This window comes from Oncorhynchus gorbuscha, linkage group LG23 (assembly GCF_021184085.1).
Source record: "Oncorhynchus gorbuscha isolate QuinsamMale2020 ecotype Even-year linkage group LG23, OgorEven_v1.0, whole genome shotgun sequence".
In the NCBI taxonomy this organism is placed as follows: Eukaryota; Metazoa; Chordata; class Actinopteri; order Salmoniformes; family Salmonidae; genus Oncorhynchus; species Oncorhynchus gorbuscha.
Genome location: NC_060195.1, coordinates 55948923 through 55974492, shown reverse-complemented (window position 1 = coordinate 55974492; position 25570 = coordinate 55948923). Strand labels below are relative to the sequence as shown.

General features: G+C 46.2%; 1 protein-coding gene across 3 annotated transcripts in view; it reads right to left on the bottom strand.

Moving 5' to 3' along the window:
- Positions 1–17404: 17404 nt before the first annotated feature.
- The window catches only part of LOC124011435 (zinc finger protein GLI2-like), a 95064-nt gene continuing 86898 nt past the window's right edge, over positions 17405–25570 (bottom strand). For all 3 annotated transcript variants that reach the window (XM_046324803.1, XM_046324802.1, XM_046324804.1), the window contains 4 exons: positions 24743–24907; positions 22502–22765; positions 21132–21501; positions 17405–21004 (listed from right to left, as the gene is read on the bottom strand). In XM_046324803.1, the coding sequence (XP_046180759.1) occupies positions 18633–21004; positions 21132–21501; positions 22502–22765; positions 24743–24907 (3171 nt within the window). In that variant the 3' untranslated portion in view covers positions 17405–18632. The remainder of the gene's footprint in view (positions 21005–21131; positions 21502–22501; positions 22766–24742; positions 24908–25570) is intronic.

The following is a 25570-nucleotide window of genomic DNA, read 5'->3' as shown; positions in this document are numbered from 1 at the left end:
GCTACTGAATATTCATGGAGGTGATATGAGTGGAAGGAGGATCACATTTTGTTTCAACAATCCTCTAAATGAATGCAAACACATAAATCCTTCCTATGACATCGACATCTGTGGTAAAAATAGAAAGGACAAAAAGGACCATTTTGTTTCATTTAATTTGTAGAATTTCTTATCTCTCCGAGGAAATGTGTACGAATTGATGCTAGTTAAAGTATAAATTCACCTCATGTATTATGCATAGAGTACAACACATACTATTCTTACCTTCAAGAGAATAATCTAAAAAGAAGCATAATTGATACACCACAAAACAAAACAAAAACATTATTTTGTCTCAATCCAGTATCTCCGTTAGTTGATGGATGTCAACACTGTATTCATTTTAGGAAATTGTTTAACTTCAGCCTCAGTCCTATTTAAACACAGGTTTGAAAGTTCCTCAGCCAAAAGACCGAAAAGGAGAAAATTAACAGTGTTCCTCCTCAATGTCAATTGGTGCATGTGGGGAATTCTCCACATTCGTCTATTCCTCTGGTACTTTACACTTAAAAGGAGTGGAGCCCCATTAGCCTCTTCCCTACTTTTTCTACAACTTTTATGTCTTCTTCTTTTTAGTCCAGCTGGCCCTCCACCAGAGGCTCCGTTTCCCTTGGAGACCCCTCGGTTCAAACACTTAGTAAAAACAGGACAACTGAACTGACTGAGGCAAATGTTTCCAAGTCCTTGGCTGCTTTGTCATCTAGTGAACATTGCTCTGCTCAAGGGGTTCAAGGACTTGTTCAACTGGAACGTCTGTGGTTCAGGTCACTCTCGTCTGTGCTATTGGACAGATGGAGAGTCAGATGAATCGTCAGTGTCTAGCTTTGGTAGGATGATACTACTGTATATATTTATCGAAAGAAACGACTGAAGAAAAGGACGTGCTTACTGACAATTGTGCGCGTTGGAAATATCTACTAAATCGGTATAAAATGAGAACAGCAGTGGAGGCTGCTGAGGGGAGGACGGCTCATAGTAATGGCCCGAAACTAACTAACCAATGGAGTACAGATATGAGCAATTCAGTAATTCCAGATATCAAGACGCTTTATGCTGTTGAGGATACTATGTTGAATAACTCCCGCTGGGCACATGGTTGAATCAACGTTGTTTCCACGTCATTTGAATGAAAAAAACAAAACGTTGAACCAACATGGAATATACGTTGAATTGACGTCTTGTGCCCAGTGAGATTGACACAAAGTCCAGGCTATCTTTCTCAAGGTTAGTAATGAGTCCTAATGATAGTGACCGTCATCATATGGGATGTAAGACAATCGCTCTCTGGAGGCCAAGGGCAACGGGTGCGCTTGAAGGTGGACTCGTCCTAACAAGCCAGAGCGGCGCGGGGGCCCTAGCTAGCCGTCAAGGCCCCCCAACACCCAAACCAGACATTAATGCAAATTATTGCCTGATTATTTAACTTTAGAGGCTTGATCTGTCCTTTTTATTACAATTATCATCAGTCGGGGGGCTGCGTTTCATCATCACAAAATAAACATCATCTATCATCGTTGTGGTGATTAGCCGGTGACAGGCATCGGGCTCTGGCTGCTTTGCATATCTGGGTTCTAATGCCGGGCAGTCCGGACGAGGAACGAGGGGTGAGGGGTGGAGAGAGCGAATGTTGTCTGTCTGCAGATGTTGTCTGTCTGCTGAGGCTTTATGTGAGGTTATTACTGTGCTGGTAATCAGACAGAAGAAAAAGGGAGTGGGTTTTCTTTAGCGAGTGAGGCGATGTGATGAGAGGACAGGAGAGCAGAGAAGAGGAAAGGGTAAGAGGAGAGGGGGAGAGGAGGCCAGCTCGCTCTCTGTGGCAGCATTGCATCACCATGTCCTCTTTCCTCAAATCCAGTCCTGCTTTCCCAGCTCAAAGCATGCGCTGCTCAGCCGCTGTAGCCCTGTTAAGTCCTTCCAGCAAGGCTAGAAGGAGCCATACACCATGCCTGGTGCCTCAGCCAAGTTACTTTACATCAGGCTGTCTAATTGCTGTGGAAAATGATGTTGCATTTTCCTGCTTATTGAAAAGGCGTGTTAATTGCCACAGTGATTTATAAACTGAGAATGACTGCAGGTTTTCTTCTTAAAAAAAAAAAAAGGAAAATAATAATGATTTGGAGCCTTTTTTACTTGATAGATTTTGGCAGGCGTGAATTATTTTCTCACTAGGAAAACCATTAGCATGTGTTACTGTGGAGTTATTGCATCAGTCTGTAAATCCATGATATCAGTAGCTTAGTCACTGTTAAATCCTTTTCAGAAATAAGATCATTTTCATGGAGACAAACTGTATCTATTTTCAATGGCTACAATAGTTTAAACTCTACTTTAAACAGTATAGTCTTTGCCACTGGAGACCCATCGTCGACAGGGACATGTACTTTCACCCAATGTAGCCAACACAGGGCTCCTTTTGTTATTTTGGGCCTTAACTACAGTACATTTTTGTTTTGAAATTCTGGCTTGAAATGAACTTCCCTTCAGGAGAACCTGTCTTCTCAGACCGCAACGGAATGCAATCTTCAAACCAGCTTTTCTTTGTGAAGATGTAGAAATATATGATTTATGTTTGAACCAAACCACCGTTACATTGTTGACCTTGTGTGCCATGCAGATCAAAGAGGGATGGTTCTTGTGCGGGTCTTTGCTCTCTGAGTGAACGCTTCAGTGTTTTGGGGGAGGTTTGCTCCGTTGCGCCGTTATGGGGTAAGTGGGTATGTTCTGGGAGAGGTTGTCTTGACAGCTTCATGGTTAAGATATTCTGTGTCTCAACTGCATTCCCAGTCAACCCTTTGTTACTTCACCTTCTCAAGCCAGCACTAGATGTAGAAACCAATGTACTGCTACAGACTTATACTGTATGGCAAACTGTAGGTTATATAGAAGTTATTTTATTGAGGCCTTATGAAACATCCCTTTCAGTATAGATTTGTTCATGAAAAAAAGTAAGAAACATTCAAACAAATACATGCAATCGGTGCCCAAGTACACAGAAGTAAAATCCTCTGTCTTGATTGCAAGTATCTCAAATTAAATTAAAGTTCAACTGATTTTGTATCAGTCCTGCTCATTGAATTAGTTCCATCGCCGGGCCTTGTTACTACTGTGTCCTTGCTCATCACAGTCCAGGGACAATCACGCCATCAAGGGCATTAGCCCTCGTCTCCCCTGCTAGTGATACAACACTGCCACCATCCTGGCCCTATAAACATCACCATCCACCGTTAGTCTGTCCATGAGAGAGTGGTAAAAACACTGCCACCATCCTGGCCCTATAAACATCACTATCCACCGTTAGTCTGTCCATGAGAGAGTGGTAAAACACTGCCACCATCCTGGCCCTATAAACATCACCATCCACCGTTAGTCTGTCCATGAGAGAGTGGTAAAACACTGCCACCATCCTGGCCCTATAAACATCACCATCCACCGTTAGTCTGTCCATGAGAGAGTGGTAAAACACTGCCACCATCCTGGCCCTATAAACATCACCATCCACCGTTAGTCTGTCCATGAGAGAGTGGTAAAACACTGCCACCATCCTGGCCCTATAAACATCACCATCCACCGTTAGTCTGTCCATGAGAGAGTGGTAAAACACTGCCACCCATCCTGGCCCTATAAACATCACCATCCACCGTTAGTCTGTCCATGAGAGAGTGGTAAAACACTGCCACCATCCTGGCCCTATAAACATCACCATCCACCGTTAGTCTGTCCATGAGAGAGTGGTAAAACACTGCCACCATCCTGGCCCTATAAACATCACCATCCACCGTTAGTCTGTCCATGAGAGAGTGGTAAAACACTGCCACCATCCTGGCCCTATAAACATCACCATCCACCGTTAGTCTGTCCATGAGAGAGTGGTAAAACACTGCCACCATCCTGGCCCTATAAACATCACCATCCACCGTTAGTCTGTCCATGAGAGAGTGGTAAAACACTGCCACCATCCTGGCCCTATAAACATCACCATCCACCGTTAGTCTGTCCATGAGAGAGTGGTAAAACACTGCCACCATCCTGGCCCTATAAACATCACCATCCACCGTTAGTCTGTCCATGAGAGAGTGGTAAAACACTGCCACCATCCTGGCCCTATAAACATCACCATCCACCGTTAGTCTGTCCATGAGAGAGTGGTAAAACACTGCCACCATCCTGGCCCTATAAACATCACCATCCACCGTTAGTCTGTCCATGAGAGAGTGGTAAAACACTGCCACCATCCTGGCCCTATAAACATCACCATCCACCGTTAGTCTGTCCATGAGAGAGTGGTAAAACACTGCCACCATCCTGGCCCTATAAACATCACCATCCACCGTTAGTCTGTCCATGAGAGAGTGGTAAAACACTGCCACCATCCTGGCCCTATAAACATCACCATCCACCGTTAGTCTGTCCATGAGAGAGTGGTAAAACACTGCCACCATCCTGGCCCTATAAACATCACCATCCACCGTTAGTCTGTCCATGAGAGAGTGGTAAAACACTGCCACCATCCTGGCCCTATAAACATCACCATCCACCGTTAGTCTGTCCATGAGAGAGTGGTAAAACACTGCCACCATCCTGGCCCTATAAACATCACCATCCACCGTTAGTCTGTCCATGAGAGAGTGGTAAAACACTGCCACCATCCTGGCCCTATAAACATCACCATCCACCGTTAGTCTGTCCATGAGAGAGTGGTAAAAACACTGCCACCATCCTGGCCCTATAAACATCACCATCCACCGTTAGTCTGTCCATGAGAGAGTGGTAAAACACTGCCACCATCCTGGCCCTATAAACATCACCATCCACCGTTAGTCTGTCCATGAGAGAGTGGCAAAACACTGCCACCATCCTGGCCCTATAAACATCACCATCCACCGTTAGTCTGTCCATGAGAGAGTGGTAAAACACTGCCACCATCCTGGCCCTATAAACATCACCATCCACCGTTAGTCTGTCCATGAGAGAGTGGTAAAACACTGCCACCATCCTGGCCCTATAAACATCACCATCCACCGTTAGTCTGTCCATGAGAGAGTGGTAAAACACTGGATACCCTTTTAGTTGAATGGTGAACCTGACAGTAACAGCAAAACCTCCGCTTTTAGCACTTGAAAGGTGTTCATCATATTAGGTGGGAAAACATCTCCGGCATGAGGCACCACTTGACATCCTGGGTAGTGCAGGGCGAGAGAGGGAGGGAGGGAGAGTAGGATCACTGTCAAAGCACCTCGAGCATCTCTATCCCAGTCCCACTGCAGTGATGCTCAGTAGTGATCAGCTGTTGGACTCTAATATCCAGGCCCTTAGTAGCATTTCAGGAAAGTTCAAGGCTGACACAGCGAGGGAGAGGTGGAAGGGAGGGATGGATGGAGCGTGTTAAAACTCTGCAGATAGCGGGGTCTGCGAGAGTCAGGAAGCCAGGGTAGTGGCGGCAGCAGAGGGAGGTCAGAAATGCCACCTCGCTGTTCACAGGACCTCCAGGTCTCCCCTCTCTGGGGCTTCAGGAAGCACTCATTAAAAAAAAACCTAGCCTGGCTTCAGGTTCACCTCACTGCCCCCTCATCCTCTCCTCTCCTCTCCTTTTTGAACGAATACGAAAGGGGACATTCCGTCATCCACATCAACAAATGACTACGCATCAAAACACCACTAATACCTATTTTTGTGTATAAACTTTCAAGGTGATGAGCATCACAATTGTATTCCAAATGCCTTATTGTGTGGTATTTCTTTACTAAACAGTTAATATTACAGTCCCTTAAACAGATGGTAGGCTATTGAAAGACAGCTGCTATTTTGCATAGCAACACATCATGAATATGTATGTTATATTAGTTAATGACACTGATGGCCTCGCAACCGATTGGATAAGCCTTCTCAACTGTTTTTGAAATACTAGGATACATATTCGGGATTATAGCGATATACATTATTTTCAATTGTGCTGTAATGTTTGTGATGTAATATTTTGTAAAAATTTGCTCTAATGTTTTTTTCTTCATCAAAATGAAACCCAACACTGCGTTTGTTGGAAAAGTGTGTTATCGTATTCTACCACATTTGATTTAGAAGAAAAAATGTTCAGAACTGAAGTACTTATTTCCTTCCCATTGTATGTCCTCATTTCCATCAAGTGATTAACACGGACAACAACTTCACTTGACGCGCCCTGCATCCTGTAACGCTTTCTCCCCGCCCCTATTGTCTAGGATTTAGGATGAATAAGTTCCCCCAAAACCGCTGCATTTAAGCTGCAGAGCAGAGAGACTCCTTCTTTACTGCTGTGTAAATATGTGGGTCCCAGGTGAACGAGCATGTTTTTGGGCAGTTGATATGGGACCATAATGGGCACTGATGGGCCTCTGCTTAGCGCAAAGACAATCTTTCCCTCTAATAACCTGTCCTTTCTTGCATTCGTGAACTACTCACCACAATTTTAAAAGCCTATTTCTTCCATCAGTCATTTTCTATCAAATCCATGAAGTGAGGTTAACAAGTACACGCTGCAGGAGAAATGAACTTTTATTGGGGCGCAGGGCTGGTAAGCAGAGGGTGCCTACTGCTCAGCGGCTGCTTGGTTAGGGGCTGTCTGCCACCAGAGTTCTGCTGAGCTGCTCAGAACATCACAACTGGGACTTGGTGTTTTTGAGCCTGCATCTGGAATCCATTTTCAGTAAATCTTTCAACTTTAAACCACGCCATCTGATTTGACATTCCCCACAAAGCTTTACCGCATGACTGCGTGACAGAGGTGCTCGCAGTACACGTAAATTCAAACTCACACACACACAAACACACACACACGGCCGTACAGTATTGGTAGACGCACACATTCAAACACATATAACATAAACTTAGCAAAAAAAAGAAATGTCCCTTTTTCAGCTCCCTGTCTTTCAAAGATCATTCGTAAAAATCCAAATAACTTCACAGATCTTCATTGTAACGGGCTTAAACACTGTTTCCCATGCTTATTCAATGAATTATAAACAACTAATGAACATGCACTAACAGCTTACAGGTAGGCAATTAAGTTCACAGTTAGGAAAACTTAGGACACTAAAGAGGCCTTTCTACTGACTCTGTAAAACACCAAAAGAAAGATGCCCAGGGTCCCTGCTCATCTGCGTGAACGTGCCTTAGGCATGCTGCAAGGAGGCATGAGGACTGCAGATGTGGCCAGGGCAATAAATTGCAATGTCCATGCTGTAAGACACCTAAGACAGCGCTACAGGGAGACAGGATGGACAGCTGATCGTCCTCGCAATGGCAGACCACGTGTAACAACACCTGCACAGGATCGGTACATCTGAACATCACACCTGCGGGACAGGTACAAGATGGCAACAACAACTGCCCGAGTTACACCAGGAATGCACAATCACTCCATCAGTGCTCAGACTGTAGGCCTGTTCTAAGGCAGGTCCTCACCAGACATCACCGGCAACAACGTCGCCTATGGGCACAAACCCACCATCGCTGGACCAGACAGGACTGACAAAACGTGCCCTTCACTGACGAGTAGCGGTTTTGTCTCACCCGGGGTGATGGTTGGATTCGCGTTTATCGTCAAAGGAATGAGCGTTACACCGAGGGCAGTATTTTGGAGCGGGATCGATTTGGAGGTGGAGGGTCCGTCATGGTCTGGGGCGGTGTGTCACAGCATCATCGGACTGAGCTTGTTGTCATTGGGGGCGGCAGGGTAGCCTAGTGGTTAGAGCGTTGGACTAGTAACCGGAAGGTTGCAAGTTCGAATCCCCGAGCTGACAAGGTACAAATCTGTAGTTCTGCCCCTGAACAGGCAGTTAACCCACTGTTCCTAGGCCGTCATTGAAAATAAGAATTTGTTCTTAACTGACTTGCCTAGTTAAATAAAGGTTTAAATTTTTTTTTTAAATTGCAGGCAATCTCAAAGCTGTGCATTACCGGGACGACATCCTCCTCCTTCATGTGGTACCCTTTCTGCAGGCAATGTCACCAGCCATACTGCTCATTCTGTGCGTGATTTCCTAAAAGACAGGAATGTCAGTGTTCTGCCATAGCCAGCGAAGAGCCCGGATCTCAATCCCATTGAGCACGTCTGGGTCCTATTGGATCGGAGGGTGAGGGCCATTCCCCTCAGAAATGTCTGGGAACTTGCAGGTGCCTTGGTGGAAGAGTGGGGTAACATCCCACAGCAAGAACTGGCAAATCTGGTGCAGTCCATGAGGAGGAGATGCACTGCAGTACTTAATGCAGCTGGTGGCCACACCAGATACTGACTGTTACTTTTGATTTTGACCAGGGACACATTATTCCATTTCTGTTAGTTACATGTCTGTGGAACTTGTTCAGATTCTGCCTCAGTTGTTGATTCTTGTTATGTTCATACAAATATTTACACAAGTTAGGTTTGCTGAAAATAAACGCAGTTGACAGTGAGAGGACGCTTCTTTTTTTGCTGAGTTTACAAGTTTGCAGCTATGTAAATCGTTAACTTGGCCATTTTATAACACTTTATCATGAGTAAGACACCAGCTTTTGAAGTGAGTGACTCCCTCTCCCTCACTAACTTAGCCGGTGGGTGTCTTTCTTTCCCACTCCACTCTGTTAACCTTTCGGCAGAAGTAGATTATGCAGGAAGCATTGTTAATATTCACCAGGTATAGAGACATGGCCCTTGACATCCTGCTCTTCCTAGCCCTTCTCCTATTGGCTGTGTGGTGGTCCTATTGTAATGAGCGGATCAGAAGTCAGGAAGTCAGTAGGACATCCCCATGAGTTATTCATATATTATTAATACTCCTTATAAACCACCTCAGAAGGGTTTATGACTCCCAGGTTGCTGCACCGCTCACCTCAGTGCCGCAGGAGAATACTATTCAATGAGATCTTTCTCTCTCTTTGGACGGTCTAAAACATGGATCATCAACTAGATTCAGCCGTGGGACAATTATTTTATTGAGGGGAGTGTCAGGGGGCCAGAACTAAATTTTCAATCATTTGTGGACTGCAAATTGACCGTAAGAAGCCCAAACAGATGTCCTATTTGACTAAAACATAATCATTTAAAAAACCTTGCTTACATTTGTTTACGAGCACATACATGTATGTCTCTATTATGCTTGGGAATACTTTGGAACATATTTCCGATATTGAAATCACTTGGAGTGGATTTGCTGGTGTTTTGGCAGTCTTATGCCCAACAATAAAAAATATAAACTTTTTTTGTATTGCTCAGAGAACATGGGGGCCAGTTGGGGAACTTGCATCTTGGGTTTGACTCCGAGACAGCGCTCACTATACATTGCACCACCATAGCTTCCTATTTCATTTCTTATTTCTCATGTTTCCTTTATTGTATATATTTGTTTTTATTAGTTATACATTTGTTATATTGATTACTGCGCTGTTAGGTAGAACATGCAAGATAAGCGTTTCACATTAACTGTGCAGTTGTCAATAGCACTTATCACTAAAATATACAGTTGAGGTCAGATGTTTACATACACTTAGGTTGGAGTCATTAAAACTCGTTTTTCAACCACTCCACACATTTCTTGTTAACAAATTATAGTTTTGGCAAGTCGGTTAGGACATCTACTTTGTGCATGACATAAGTCATTTTTCCAACAATTGTTTACAGACAGATTATGTCACTTATAATTCACTGTATCACAAATCCAGTGGGTCAAAAGTTTACATACACTAAGTTGACTGCCTTTAAACAGTTTGGAAAATTCCAGAAAATTATCATGGCTTTAGAAGCTTCTGATGGGCTAATTGACATAATTTGAGTCAATTGGAGGTGTACCTGTGGATGTATTTCAAGGCCTACCTTCAAACTCCGTGCCTCTTTGCTTGACATCATGGGAAAATCAAAAGAAATTAGCTAAGACCTCTGAAAAAAATTGTAGACCTCCACAAGTCTGGTCCATCCTTGGGAGCAATTTACAAACAATAGCACGGAAGTATAAACACCATGGTACCACGCAGCCGTCATACCGCTCAGGAAGGAGACATGTTCTGTCTCCTAGAGATGAACGTATTTTAATGTGAAAAGTGCAAATCGATCCCAGAACAACAGCAAAGGACCTTGTGAAGATGCTGGAGGAAACAGGTACAAAAGCATCGATATCCACAGTAAAACGAGTCCTATATCGACATAACCTGAAAGGCAGCTCAGCAAGGAAGAAGCCACTGCACCAAACCACTATAAAAAAAGACAGACTACAGTTTGCAACTGAACATGGGGACAAAGATCGTACTTTTTGGAGGAATGTCCTCTGGTCGGATGAAACAAAAATAGAACTGTTTGGTCTTAATGACCATCGTTACATTTGGAGACAAAAGGGGGAGGCTTGCAAGCCAAAGAACACCATACCAACCGTGAAGCACGGGTGTGGCAGCATCATGTTGTGGGGGTGCAGGAGGGACTGGTGCACTATCCAAAATAGATGGCATCATGAGGAATGAAAATTATGTGGATATATTGAAGCAACATCTCAAGACATCAGTCAGGAAGTTGTCCAAATGGACAATGACCCAAGCATACTTCCAAAGTTATGGCAAAATGGCTTAAGGACAAAGTCAAAGTATTAGAGTGGCCATCACAAAGCCCTGACCTCAATTCTATAGACAATTTGTGGGCAGAACTGAAAAAGCGTGTGCGAGCAAGGAGGCCTACAAACTTGACTCAGTTACACCAGCTCTGTAAGGAGGAATGGACCAAAATTCACCCAACTTATTGTGGGAAGCTTGTGGAAGGCTTCCCGAAACGTTAAACCCAAGTTAAACAATTTAAAGCAATGCTACCAAATAATAATTGAGTGTATGTAAACTTCTGACCCACTGGGAATGTGATGAAATAAATAAAAGCTGAAATAAATAATTCTCTCTACTATTATTCTGACATTTCACATTCTTAAAATAAAGTGGTGATCCTAACTGACCTAAGACAGTGACTTTTTACTAGGATTAAATGTCAGGAATTGTGAAAAACAGAGTTTAAATGTATTTGGCTAAGGTGTATGTAAACTTCCGACTTCAACTGTATATTCATGTGCTGTTTTGACCATTCCTGTAATGTGGTTGTTTAACCATAATTGAGATGATATAATGACCAGGGATATCAAGGAGACGTGGTGACACTTAAAGCCAATGCTAGTTGCTGGGTTGAATGGTGTCTCTGACCGATGGAAAATTCTGATTAAGTGAATGATCGAAATGTTGCTGGTCCAATGAGCACCGGATCCACCCTGTCAGTCAAATCTACTTTGTCACAAATGAGATGGTGAAGGAGACTGCATGTCCTCTAAACCCCCCCCCCCTTACACTCCCTTGTGCTGCTTATAAAACACTACATTACACCATTAAAGCCCCAGCCGTGCATTATCACACATATTATTACATATTACATGCTAACAAGGCCGAATCTTCCCCACAAATAGCCCCGCAACCCTAGTTCCTGCTTGTGATGCCATCCTTAATGGATCATGCACAAAAATCCCTGATAGGTCATTCATTTTTATTAAAATAATATCATGCACATTTCTCTGAATTCTAGCCGGGCCTCTTTGCCACTGAAAGACAACGTTCATTTATGAATCAATTTGAGTCCCCATGCGGCCAGTCAAACAGTGAGCAACACTGTCGTCGGGTAGACTGGCTGCCCATGTATAAAATGTGCTGTTCCAACTGAGCAGGCATGGGTCAATCCCATTTCAAACAATAAACATTTCCCCAATAAGGACCAGCCCAGGCACTGCTACATCCAAAATGCAGGGAAAACCATCATCTCCTCCCCTCCCCCCTCAGTGGGAGTGCGTGTGCTGACAACTTTGTGGCTGCTCTCTCTCTCTCTCTCTCTCTCTCTCTCTCTCTCTCTCTCTCTCTCTCTCTCTCTCTCTCTCTCTCTCAAGCCCCTGACACCACTTTCGGAGAGGAGCGCTTTGGTATTGTGCTATATCTAATTAACAACATCCAGGAGATGTAGGAGAGGCACTTCAAGTGTGTTGGCCCGGGTGTGTCTCATGCAGCAAATGCTCTTCACTCTGGAAGTTAAATGAGAGCAAGCACCAGCAGAGTGGAGCGGCGGGGGAAGGGGGGTGGGCTGGCTGCCCCTCTTGGAAGCTCTCACGGGGGCTGGTGAGAACGGAAAGACCCTCAGATCTCCGGCAGATCACTAACAGACATGTGTAGGCCCCTCCGCAGGGGGAAGTGTGTGTGTGCGTGTGTGTGTGTTGAGGCTGATCTGATGCACCAGAGTGGATGGTGATGTTCTGACTAGGGGACAGAGGATGAAAGCCTTCTCTGATGAAGGTCTGGGGTGCTGCAGAAGACAAACTAGGTGTTCAGAATTTTTATCAGGCAGGGATGGTTTAGGGAACTGTCACAGCACCATTTTACTGAGGTTAAATTGACAAATCATTACATACTGTACATAATATTTTGCACTGTTTAATTTGGTTGAATAATCTTATTCAACCACCTTTGGGTCATTGTTGTTCTAATCAATGACCCAAAGGTGGTTGTTTTAGACCTCATGCTGAGCGATGTAAGGACTTAACCCTGTGTGGTAATTAGGGGGGGCCTGCCTGCTCCCTGTAAACCAGCCAGCCTGGATCTGCCTGCTTGGCCAATTGATTGATTTTACAGCATGGCACTTGCAGCTCTTTGCCCTGCTCTCATTGCTCATCCAATCAGTGAAGGGCCTGTTCCAGAGGACAGCAATGTTATATTAGAACATCATTAGTACTGTGGTCCTCTTATGGGCCTGTGGCTCAGTACACTGCTCCAGCACTAGTCCCATGTCACACAGGTTTGACTGGATGGAGATGGTGTATCTCGGGTTACCCTTTCATCAGCCTGTGGATGTTGCCAATGTATCATTTGAGTTGTTCCTGGTCCAGTGGTCAGCAGCGATGGAGACCAGCCCAGACCAGTGCCAGTGTTTGTCGACATGCAGCTGCCCCCCCCCCCCCTCCCTCTGCTGTGCCGTGTGCCAGACTGTCTGTGGCTGATGTCTATGGGCAGCTGTAGAGTCGTGTGTGTGTGTGTCCTGAATACCTTGTCACTCATACAGAGACCCTGTAAATCACATTCCTCTCCCCTTGGGGACTGAAGAATGCAGGACATGCTGTAAAATGCATACCTCGAAAGCCCTTTTAATTCATTTACATTTACATTTAAGTCATTTAGCAGACGCTCTTATCCAGAGCGACTTACAAATTGGTGCATTCACCTTATGACATCCAGTGGGACAGTCACTTAACAATAGTGCATCTAAAACTTAGGGGGGGGGTGGGGTGAGAGGGATTACTTAACCTATCCTAGGTATTCCTTAAAGAGGTGGGGTTTCAGGTGTCTCCGGAAGGTGGTGATTGACTCTGCTGTCCTGGCGTCGTGAGGGAGTTTGTTCCACCATTGGGGGGCCAGAGCAGCGAACAGTTTTGACTGGGCTGAGCGGGAGCTGTACTTCCTCAGTGGTAGGGAGGCGAGCAGGCCAGAGGTGGATGAACGCAGTGCCCTTGTTTGGGTGTAGGGCCTGATCAGAGCCTGGAGGTACTGAGGTGCCGTTCCCCTCACAGCTCCGTAGGCAAGCACCATGGTCTTGTAGCGGATGCGAGCTTCAACTGGAAGCCAGTGGAGAGAACGGAGGAGCGGGGTGACGTGAGAGAACTTGGGAAGGTTGAACACCAGACGGGCTGCGGCGTTCTGGATGAGTTGAGGTTATGGTGAGAGGTTAAATGTTACCAGGTAGAGGCGTCGGAGGTTGGGTAGGTGGAGTTTATGGGGAGAGGTTAAAGGTTATAGGTAGAGGCATCGCAGGTTGGGTAGGTGGAGGTTATGGGGAGAGGTTAACGGTTACCAGGTAGAGGCATCGCAGGTTGGGTAGGTGGAGGTTATGGGGAGAGGTTAAAGGTTACCAGGTAGAGGCGTCGGAGGTTGGGTATGTGGAGGTTATGGGGAGAGGTTAAAGGTTACCAGGTAGAGGAGTCGGAGGTTGGGTAGGTGAAGGTTATGGGGAGAGGTTAAAGGTTATAGGTAGAGGCATCGGAGGTTGGGTAGGTGGAGATAATGGGGAGAGGTTAAAGGTTACCAGGTAGAGGCGTCGGAGGTTGGGTATGTGGAGGTTATGGGGAGAGGTTAAAGGTTACCAGGTAGAGGCGTCGGAGGTTGGGTAGGTGGAGGTTATGGGGAGAGGTTAAAGGTTACCAGGTAGAGGAGTCGGAGGTTGGGTAGGTGGAGGTTATGGGGAGAGGTTAAAGGTTATAGGTAGAGGCATCGGAGGTTGGGTAGGTGAAGGTTATGGGGAGAGGTTAAAGGTTATAGGTAGAGGCATCGGAGGTTGTGTAGGTGGAGGTTATGGGGAGAGGTTAAAGGTTACCAGGTAGAGGCGTCGGAGGTTGGGTAGGTGGAGGTTATGGGGAGAGGTTAAAGGTTACCAGGTAGAGGCGTCGGAGGTTGGGTAGGTGGAGGTTATGGGGAGAGGTTAAAGGTTACCAGGTAGAGGCTTCGCAGGTTGGGTAGGTGGAGGTTATGGGGAGAGGTTAAAGGTTACCAGGTAGAGGCGTCGGAGGTTGGGTAGGTGGAGGTTATGGGGAGAGGTTAAAGGTTACCAGGTAGAGGCGTCGGAGGTTGGGTAGGTGGAGGTTATGGGGAGAGGTTAAAGGTTACCAGGTAGAGGCATCGCAGGTTGGGTAGGTGGAGGTTATGGGGAGAGGTTAAAGGTTACCAGGTAGAGGCGTCGGAGGTTGGGTAGGTATATCCCGTCGGTGGTCTCCAGTTTGTTTCCTCTCAGTTCCAGAGTCACCAGGTTGGTCAGGTGATGGTACCGTAGCCCCGACACCCTCTGGATACCGTTACCAACAGATAAGTCTGCTTTACTGCAGGGTTTAGAGGGGCATGCTTTCCTTTGAGGGCCCTGTGATGACAAAGGGTTGAACCGAGATGTGGACATGACGCTAGGGTTAGGGTTGAACCGAGATGTGGACATGAAGTTAGGGTTGAACCGAGATGTGGACATGAAGCTAGGGTTAGGGTTGAACCGAGATGTGGACATGAAGCTAGGGTTGAACCGAGATGTGGACATGAAGCTAGGGTTGAACCGAGATGTGGACATGAAGTTAGGGTTGAACCGAGATGTGGACATGAAGTTAGGGTTGAACCGAGATGTGGACATGAAGCTAGGGTTAGGGTTGAACCGAGATGTGGACATGAAGTTAGGGTTGAACCGAGATGTGGACATGAAGTTAGGGTTGAACCGAGATGTGGACATGAAGCTAAGGTTAGGGTTGAACTGAGATGTGGACATGAAGCTAAGGTTAGGGTTGAACCGGGATGTGGACATGAAGCTAGGATTAGGGTTGAACTGATGTGGACATGAAGCTAAGGTTAGGGTTGAACCGGATGTGGACATGAAGCTAGGATTAGGGTTGAACTGGGATGTGGACATGAAGCTAGGGTTAGGGTTGAACCGAGATGTGGACATGAAGCTAGGGTTAGGGTTGAACTGGGATGTGGACATGAAGCTAGGGTTAGGGTTGAACTGGGATGTGGACATGAAGCTAGGGTTAGGGTTGAACCTGGATGTGGACATGAAGCTAGGGTTAGGGTTGAACCGGGATGTGGACATGAAGCTAGGGTTAGGGTTGAACCGGGATGTGGACATGAAGCTAAGGTTAGGGTTGAACCTGGATGTGGACATGAAGCTAGGGTTAGGGTTGAACTGGGATGTGGACATGAAGCTAGGGTTAGGGTTGAACTGGGATGTGGACATGAAGCTAGGGTTAGGGTTGAACCTGGATGTGGACATGAAGCTAGGGTTAGGGTTGAACCGGGATGTGGACATGAAGCTAGGGTTAGGGTTGAACCGGGATGTGGACATGAAGCTAAGGTTAGGGTTGAACCTGGATGTGGACATGAAGCTAGGGTTAGGGTTGAACCTGGATGTGGACATGAAGCTAGGGTTAGGGTTGATAAGGTTGAGGTTAAGGCTGGTGTCTCCTGTAATAAACCTGGGTTCTTTTAAAACATTTCCAGATTTTTAAGGACCTCCTCAATGTCTGCCTAATGTGTTTGTAGTCTATACATGCTACACAAGTCAGTACATCTGCCTATTATCACCCTATTGGATCTACAGTGCCAATAAATTGAGATGTTGCTAATTTATGACTTGAGTCTCACTAACCCCTTTACTGATACGATTTCATATCCTCGGGCTATTTTCTCTCTTTCAATTCTCTGAGAGAATAAGGAATTCCAGTGGCAAAAGCTCTCAAAAACCTCAGATCAAACGTATTCTCGGCTGAATTCCCTGTCAGAATAAAATCATTTTTTCCTCAGCGCTAACAGTATTGCTTGACGCTTTGTCCCTCCCTGGACCTCTCTCTCCCTCGCTCACTCTCTCCCTTGCTCACTCTCTCTCTCTCTCTCTCTCTCTCTCTCTCTCTCTCTCTCTCTCTCTCTCTCTCTCTCTCTCTCTCTCTCTTGCTCTCTCTCTCTCTCTCTCTCTCTCTCTCTCTCTCTCTCTCTCTCTCTCTCTCTCTCTCCCTTGCTCTCTCTCTCTCTCTCTCTCTCTCTCTCTCTCTCTCTCTCTCTCTCTCTCTCTCTCTCTCTCTCTCTCTCTCTCTCTCTCTCTCTCTCTCCCTCGCTCACTCTCTCTCTCTCTCTCTAACTGGTGTGTGTGTTTTATGTGGTTTCAACAGCCATTTCCTTTGGGCCAATCTGTCCCTGTTGGATGACACACAGGTTAACGTTAGCAACTGCTCTGTATGCACTTTGCGGTTTTACAAGTGTGCCCTTTCTCATCAGCTTCTGGAGTGAAACTAGCATTGTGTCCAGGACAACATTACAAGCGGGGGGCAAGACGGGGTCAGAAGAACCTATTTCAAAGCCTCCATAATTACCTTGAAAGATAGTCTTAGAAATGTCTGATATGATAGGATTCAATGTGGGAGGAAAAATGCTTTGTTGGCAGCAAAGGAGAGAGAGAGAGAACTTGTGTGGCTTCAAAAGAAGAACGTTTTCCTCCTGAATGATTTAAGCAATCAACACTCATATACTTCTAAGATTAAAGGAGAGGTTTTCAAAGAACAGTTCAACTCTCTGATGTACTGGCTACTGTCTATTGTGTCTACTGTCTCTATGTTCCGTTTTGAACCAAGGAGTGGGAAATATAACAACGTACCATTTATATTGTGGGGGTGATTTCTGTACATGGGACTTTTCTTTCTATATTTTATAGGCCAATTGAATTCAAATCGGCTTGGTATTGTATATTGGAGACCTAAAACAACGCAACCTAATTTCAAACATGTCATATTCCATGAGAAAAAACACCCACGGTTTGAAATAACTCACCAGACAGCAATTAGGGTAAAAAAACACAAGAAAACAATATTGTATTTCATAAAAATGTACAAAAGATATATACATATCCAACACAACAGAGTTGCATGGCAGTTTACAAACAAAAAACGTAGATTCCTAATACACTATGATATCTTAGTATCCTCGTCGTCATCAAGGGCGTCACTGGAGAAAAAGTCATTTGACACCGAAAAGGAGGATTCTCTTTCCCGTTTAGATTTTTCCTAATTCATCACCAAGAGTTAATAGCAACGTTGTCACCCCCAGAATATGTATCATATCAAGCGTTTGCATATTCTTCAGAAATGGTTGCTTAATTCCAGCCACAACTTGTCCCCAACACTGAGACGTCACTGTTCATCTCAATAGTCCCAACTCAACGCGGCAGACAAACAAGACGACGGCTCATATCGAAGACCCTGTGTGGAAGTAGACCTGACATGACTAAATAGACTCTATTGAATGATTGAATCATTTTTCTCCCAGATTCTTTTGTTGCTGCAACTTCACTGACAGAAGAAGACAAAAAAATCTCATCTGCACAGATGAATGAGTTTCAGATAAGATCTGAGAGAAAGAATCAAATCGTTTTTTCTTTTTTTAGATCAAGTCATTTACACAATTGACATATATGTGTGTCTTTAAATAACTAAATGATAGAAAAATCCCCAAATCGGTATCTGGTTGCACTTCAATGCGATCTGTGTCATATGCATATTCTGCGGCATAGCCAGGCACTTGGTAAACTTGTTTTACTGCAGAACTGTACACTATCTCATGTACAACATTAACAGAATTGTGCTGTGGATTACATTGTACTTACTTACTCATCTAAGGCAAAATATGGCTTCTCAATAGACATGAAATCGCCATATTAGCTCCATAATGATACTGTACAGGATCATACAATAAGTAACACAAACATAGTGGTGTTTCAGCATGAAGTCTTCAGAATCTCATGGGTTCCTTAGTCTCTGGTGGTCGTCAAAGTTCTCCAATGAGGTGCTTAGTGTTCAATCACATGGTCAGGAGGACCTCTGCAACAATGTTAACTAGTAGGTTCCCCTCGTGTCATTCACACAGCCAGTTTAAACTCTTGGTGGCAGATAAACTATCGTTCTTAGAGCTTGGGTTACAATAGGTCACTTCTTTTAACACACGTCCTGGGCCAAATACACCAAGGTAGGTACCGTGTGCTTTACCTGTGTCTGCCTGCAGCATATTTGGGATCATCCTTATGACATCATGCTGAGGAACTTGTTCTCTTCTGCAAGCGCGGTGAGCAGGGAGCTCATATCGCCGATGGCCATGTTGCTGCCCCCTGCAGGGAGGGGCAGGGAGGGCAGGGTGACAGAGTTCCGGGGGGTGGTGAGTCTGGAGGAGGTCTGGGACAGACTCTGGAGGATACTGGGGCTGATGGTGCCTGACATCAGGCTGGAGTGGTCCCCGTCATCCAGCATGGTGTCAAAGTCAATCTGGGGATCCTCTGCCCCTGTCCCATTGGACGAGTCCACCGTACTGGAGACCTGGTTGTTTACTCCCGGTGAGGTCATGGAGGTCTCAGTGCTGTCTGAGGGACATTGAAGAACATCCACTACTGGTGATGTCATCATCTGCATGTTGACGTTCCCGTTTGGCTCAAACACGTGTATCTGTCCTGTGTAGGACATAACATTGTTGTCTGTGTTGTTGCCATTGCTGCAGTGATTGCCAATTGAGTTTTGTCGCTGGATTGTCATTGACCCTGAATGCTGTCTGCTTAGAGACTTATGTTCTGTGGGCGGTCTTGGCTGGATGAGTATTTGGCCTCCATTCTGTATAGGATGCTGAACCTGGGACGCTATATTATATTTCTGTTGATGTGAGATCATCCGCGAAGAATTCACACCGCTATCCTTAAATGTGACTTGAGACGATTGACTCCCCCCTGGCTGCGTCCTCAGTCGGCTGTTCTGCGTGTCTACACTGTGCACTGTGCCACCAACTGCCATACTACTACAGGAGGACCGCTGGTTAGCGTTAGCGTTAGCATCAATAGGACCGAGACCCTGGTTAAACCCATACTCGAGTCTCACTCGTTCATTGAGGTTAGCGTTAGCGGGCTGCTGTTGCTGTAGGCTCTGTTGCTGGACACAGCCCAGCCTGGAGTCTGTCTTCTGCTGCTGTATGTATCTCCCCTGCTGGGCTGCATGAGCCAGGTTGTGGTTAATCTGTGCAATGTGTTGGTTGGAATTAAGATTCTGCTTCTGGAACGAGACAACGTTCTGTTTCTGTTGGACCATGGCGAGGTTTGAGTTGCTTCGACCAAACGGCAGATGTTGGGTTGGGTTGTGAAGAGCTTCCACAGTCCCTGAGCTGACCTCATTCCACTGTACCGGCATGGTGCTCGTCTTACTGAGTGAGGAGGGGAAAGACTGCTTCGGATGGCCTGGGCTTAGGGCACAGGAGAGGCGCTTGGTTTGTGGTGCAGACGAAGGGTTCATACTCATATTGGTGTCCACCACAGCCATCCTTCCCTGGTGGTAAAACTGCTGTTGTTGCTGAGGGTTAGGGTTTATTGTGTCTCCATGGAAACCACATTGTGCTTGTCGGTTGTACCCGTTGGCACAGTCTGACTCACCAGCTCCGCCCTGAGCGGTGATGTAGTGAACGACGTCATCCGGAAGTACCATCATCTCCTCCTCACTGCTGTTGCGTCTACCGCTCATGTCGCCGGCCATGGTCACCATGGCCACGTTCTCAGAGATGCTGGGCGGCCGGGGGCAGTAGGGGTATCGCTGCAGGCTGTCGTCGGAGCGCGGCTGGTGGCTCTGGAGCGCCAGGTGGCGCCGCTCGGCTGCAGACAGGGCCTGGTTCGGCAGGGAGGCGTGTGGGTGGAGGTTCTGCATGTTGCCCGTGCTGTTGTAGTGCTGCACCTGAGGCTGATGGGACAGCGGGGACAGCGGGTCCAGGGACGGCCGCCGGGGGACGGGGTCGCTAGCCCGACGGGGAATGTTGGACGGAGCTTCGTGGGGCATCATGCTGCGGCCGTTACAGTTTCCCATATCGCCGCTGCAGCGCCTGGGAACCCCACTGGGGACAACGGGGTCGAAGGAGGAGTAACAAGACGACGAGTCTCCCTGGGAAGCGTCCCTGTAGAGGGCCAAGCAGGTCTTGAGGCTCATCCTCTCCATGTTGGGTAAAGGTGTGGGTGGGGCTCCGCCTGTAGCCGCCGCATATTTCGCCTTGAGGTGGTAGTGCTGGGCGGGGGTGAGGCTGAGGTGACTGGGCAGCCGTCCCCCTCCTCCACCACCCCCACACTGGCTGGCGTCGCTGGAGCGGCGGGACAGGTCTGCAGAGATGGGGTCGTAGGAGCCGGTGGAGCTGATGTTGTGGTGGCGGTGGCCACTGAATGCGGAGGCGTCGCTGGAGCGGCGGCTGGAGTAGCAGGGGGAGATGCCAGAGGAGCGGCGGCTGATGTAGGCAGAGGAGATGGTGCTGGTGGTGCTGTCCCTGCGCTCCATCAGATGGTCCAGCTGGTTCAGGATAGTCACCTTACTGGAACACAGCTCACTGAGGCTGAACGATCCAGGCCCGCCACACATATTTCCACTCTCCAAAAGGGACCCTGAAGCGAAGAAGAATTGATTTCACACAGGAGGAATGTAGCCTGAATAGATTTATGAATGTACTGAATACTCAAAAAGGATAATTATGAAAACACTGGTTACTTCTTTCTTTTTATGTTTACTCACCGCTTGCTGGTATGGGCGGTAGCTTGGTGTTCTGGACTGGAGGAGCTGGATGATGATTGGCCCACTGGCAGGAGTCCCTCGCCGTCTTCAGTTTCTCCTTCTTCAGGTGTTCTAGTCCGTGGATGTGGCTGAGGCCTAGGTGTTGACGTAGGTGGAGGCCCACCCCGACCCCTGCTGTCCCAGACGAGAGGCCAGAGAAGGAGGAGTCCATGAGGGGCCCCGAGGGGTCGTCCAGTCCAGTCAGGTCCCCCATGCTGCCCCCGCCGCTGTGGAGGGCCATCTCTACTCCACTGTCATGGTTGGTGGAACTGCCAAGTGGCGACGGCTCGCTGCTACATGACGACTGACCACCAGGGCTGGACTGATACATCTAGAGAGAGAGAGAGAGAGAGAGAGCGAGAGAGAGAGAGCATGTTTATATCTAAAAAGGAAAGGGATCGCCATCTAACGAAGAGGAAGTAGAACAGTGATAACAGAACAACATAAGGAGATGTACAGTGAATCATGCAAGTTCTTTTCTCCACAACTTTAATTGTAAATAACGAGTGTTGGTTGGGGTGGCTACAGATTACAGCGCTCTTTAGACTGTCTGTGAATTAGAAATGGGGGAGATGAAAGGATGCTTGAGTACATGCTAGGCCAGCACACGGGGCTATGAATCTGTGGCTCTCTGGGTTGTGGGGCTCCCCAGTCCCTCTTTATGGTGTACAGTAATGAGGACTTCAGATTCTGTAATAACTATTATACACATGTTTGGACTGTGTTCCTTACTGGCTATGGCTTGTCATACAGCAGCAGAACATGATGATGAAATGAAGGGAGATATTATGAAAGATATTCTGTAATGAACTGAAGCTCAAACTGAAGCTGTGCTCACCTTAGTAAGGTCTGTCCTTAAGGAAAGTTTCAAAGAGAAGAGAAATGGAAAGGAAACGTGCAGAGAGTGTTAGATAGGAAGGATACAAGTTTGTTAGGTAGGATTTGCATGCCATTGTTAGTAGGGGCTCTGAGTGAGAAAGTAGAAGGGCATTATTTGTATTTAACCAGGCAAGTCAGTTAAGAACAAATTCTTATTTACAATGACAGCCCAGGAACAGTGGGTTAACTGCCGTGTTCAGGGACAGAATCGACAGATTTCTACCTTGTCAGCTCGGGGATTCAATCTAGCAACCTCTCGGTTACTGGCCCAATGCTCTAACCACTAGGCTATCTGCCGCCCCTTATCTGATTGCACAAATCTATAAAGTGGCTAAACCATAGATTGGGCGGGCACACATAACCGTACGGTAACCTAAAAACGGTCTGTGTTTGCCGAATTGTATTTCCACTTCTACTCCAAATGATCTCTCTTTCACCAGATGATCTCTTACCACAGACTTCTCCGTCTTGATAGACTTGACCTGCAGGTAGTCCTCCATGCCTCTCGAGGTGCTGTCCATCTTCTCCTCCGTGCCCCGGCCTGTCTCGTTCTCTCCATTCTCTTTGGGTGGAACGGGTCTGCTGGGCGGCAGGTCGCTGCGCTGTTTCTTGGTGACGTGGGCCTCTGGTCCGTGGACTGTCTTCACGTGCTTCCTGAGAGAGCTGGGGTCCGTGTAGCGCTTCGTACAGCCGGGGACTTTACACACGTAGGGTTTCTGTGGATACAAGTGTATTTATTTCATCTTTATTTAGAAAGGTTATACTCCGATGGGATAAAAGAAAAGCACATTTTTTGTCCATTTAAAATAATATCAAATGGATCAGAAATACAGTATAGACATTGTTAATGTTGTAAATGACAATTGTTGCTAGAAATGGCATTTTTTGTTTTATCTGCAAAGGCGTACAGAGGCCCATTATCAGCAACCATCACTCCTGTGTTCCAGTGGCACGTTGTGTTAGCTAATCCAAGTTTATCATTTTAAAAGGCTAATTGATAACCCCTTTTGCCTATGCAGATTTACAAAGAAAAAGCCATATCTCAGACTGGCCAATAAAAAGAAAAGATTAAGATGGGAAAAAGAACAGACACTGGACAGAGGAACTCTGCCTAGAAGGCCAGCATCATGCTGATGCTCCAGATACTCAACTAGTCTAAAGAAGGCCAGTTTTACTGCTTCTTTAATCAGGATAACAGCTTTCAGCTGTTCAGCATAATTGCAAAAGGGTTTTCTCATGATCAATTAGCCTTTTAAAATAATAAACTTGGATTATCTCACACAACGTGCCATTGGAATACAGGAGTGATGGTTGCTGATAATGGGCCTCTGTACGCCTATGTAGATATTCCATAAAAGAATCTGCCGTTTCCAGCTACAATAGTAATTTACAACATTAACAATGTCTACACTGTATTTCTGATCAATTTGGTGTTATTTTAATGGCCGAAAAATGTTTTTTTCTTTCAAAAACAAGGACATTTCTAAATGGACCCAAACTTTTGAACGGTAGTGTGTATTTAATGCGAAGCGATTTACAGTACAGTGAGTGTATACATTTAAACGTGGCCCCAGCGGGAAGCAAACCGACAACCCTGGCGTGGTTACCACCACACTCTTACCAAGTGAGCCACACAGGATCCAGAGTGAGATTAATATCATGCAGTTCATATTCTATTTAATAACATTCAAATACATGCCTGGGAATTAGAATATCCATCCCCTCCTACTTACTCAGATTAGCTGTGACGAGCTGTTGTTGTTAACACGCAATTAGAGTGTATAAATTATGGATGCAAGACCAGTGACTTGTTGGTTCTGCTTACAGCCACAGAATATCACTAAGATTTATGCGATTTCCAGTAATAAGTTACAGTTATACTGGTGTGTGTGTGTGTGTGCGTGTGTGTGCGTGCGTGCGTGTGTGTGGATCCATGGGATGCTGTGCTCTCCCCCTACACTTCTCTCCTCTATCCCCTGATGGATAGGCCAGTAGGAGGCTTGGAACGGATCCAGGGTTCATTTTGTATTGGTGATCTGCAGGTGGTCTGGGTCTCCATTAGGGATGCCTACGCTTGATTCACACTAATGCACTGTGGGGCTGCCATGCTCATTAGTTCCGTACATCATTATTTACTCACACACACGCCTGCATACACACACACACACTTAGGAACACACGCACGCACACACACACACACACAAACGAACACAACACACACACACGGCCGTGGGTTTAATGAGGCAAGTATAGACGTCCAAGAACAATCCCCGTGCGTGATGAGAAAAGGTCCACACATCTCATTTCAGCCTGAATATGTAAAAGGCTAGCAGACAACCGATTGAAGATACATACGTCAGTTTTGTATTTTCTTGATGCCACAATCTTTTGGCCCAGGACCTTAAGGTAAGTCACAAAAGGTAGAAGAGTATTGATCCTACGCATGTCTGTCTAAGAGAATATCTAATGGACTTTATAAGTGAGTCTGTCTGAAGTCTTGGCAGGGCAGAATGGAGCTGCAGTGCTGTGCAGTGTGGGAGCTTGACAGCATCCAAAATGGTGCCCGATTGCCTGCATAGTACGCTGTTGTTAGACCAGGGCCCTGAAAGTACTGCGCTATGAAGGGGATGGGGTGGTGTTTGGGAGGCAGCCCCAGTAGGATCTCATTGAAGTGTGTGTGCGCGTGAGCGCACCTCGTTGGAGTGTGTGCGATTCTGGTGCTTGGCTCTGTCCGAGGCGTTGGAGAAGGCTTTGTTGCATCCCTCGTGGTCACACACATATGGTTTTTCCCCGGTGTGAGATCGCAGGTGGGTCTTCAGATTCTCCAGGCGAGAATAGGCCTTACAGCAGCCCTCAAACTGCAAGAGAGAGAAAGGAAAACACCAAAGAAGTCAAACACAGGATCTTTGTACAGTGTATTTCACATCTATTGCGTAATGAATGATACTCTTGTGTGGAGGCACATACGGTGCATTCGGAAAGTATTCAGACCCCTTCACTTTTTCCACATTTTGTTACGTTACAGCCTTATTCTAAAATTGATTAAAAGAATAAAATATATCATCAAGCTACACACAATACCCCATAATGACAAAGCAAAAACTGGTTTCGGGATTTTTTAAAATTAAAAAACAGAAATACCTTATTTACATAGCTATTCAGACCCTTTGCTTTGAGACTCAAAATTGAGCTCAAGTGCATCCTGTTTCCATTGATCATCCTTGAGTTGTTTCTACAACTTTATTGGAGTCCACCTGTGGTAAATTCAATTGATTGGACATGATTTGGAAATGCACACACCTGTCTATATAAGTTCCCAATGTTGACAGTGCATGTCAGAGCAAAAACCAAGCCATGAGGTTGAAGGAATTGTCTGTAGAGCTTCGAGGCACAGATCTGGGGAAGGGTACTAAAAAATGTCTGCAGCATTGAAGGTCCCCAAGAACACAGTGGCCTCCATCATTCTTAAATGGAAGAAGTTTTGAACCACCAAGACTCTTCCTAGAGCTGGCTGCCTGGCC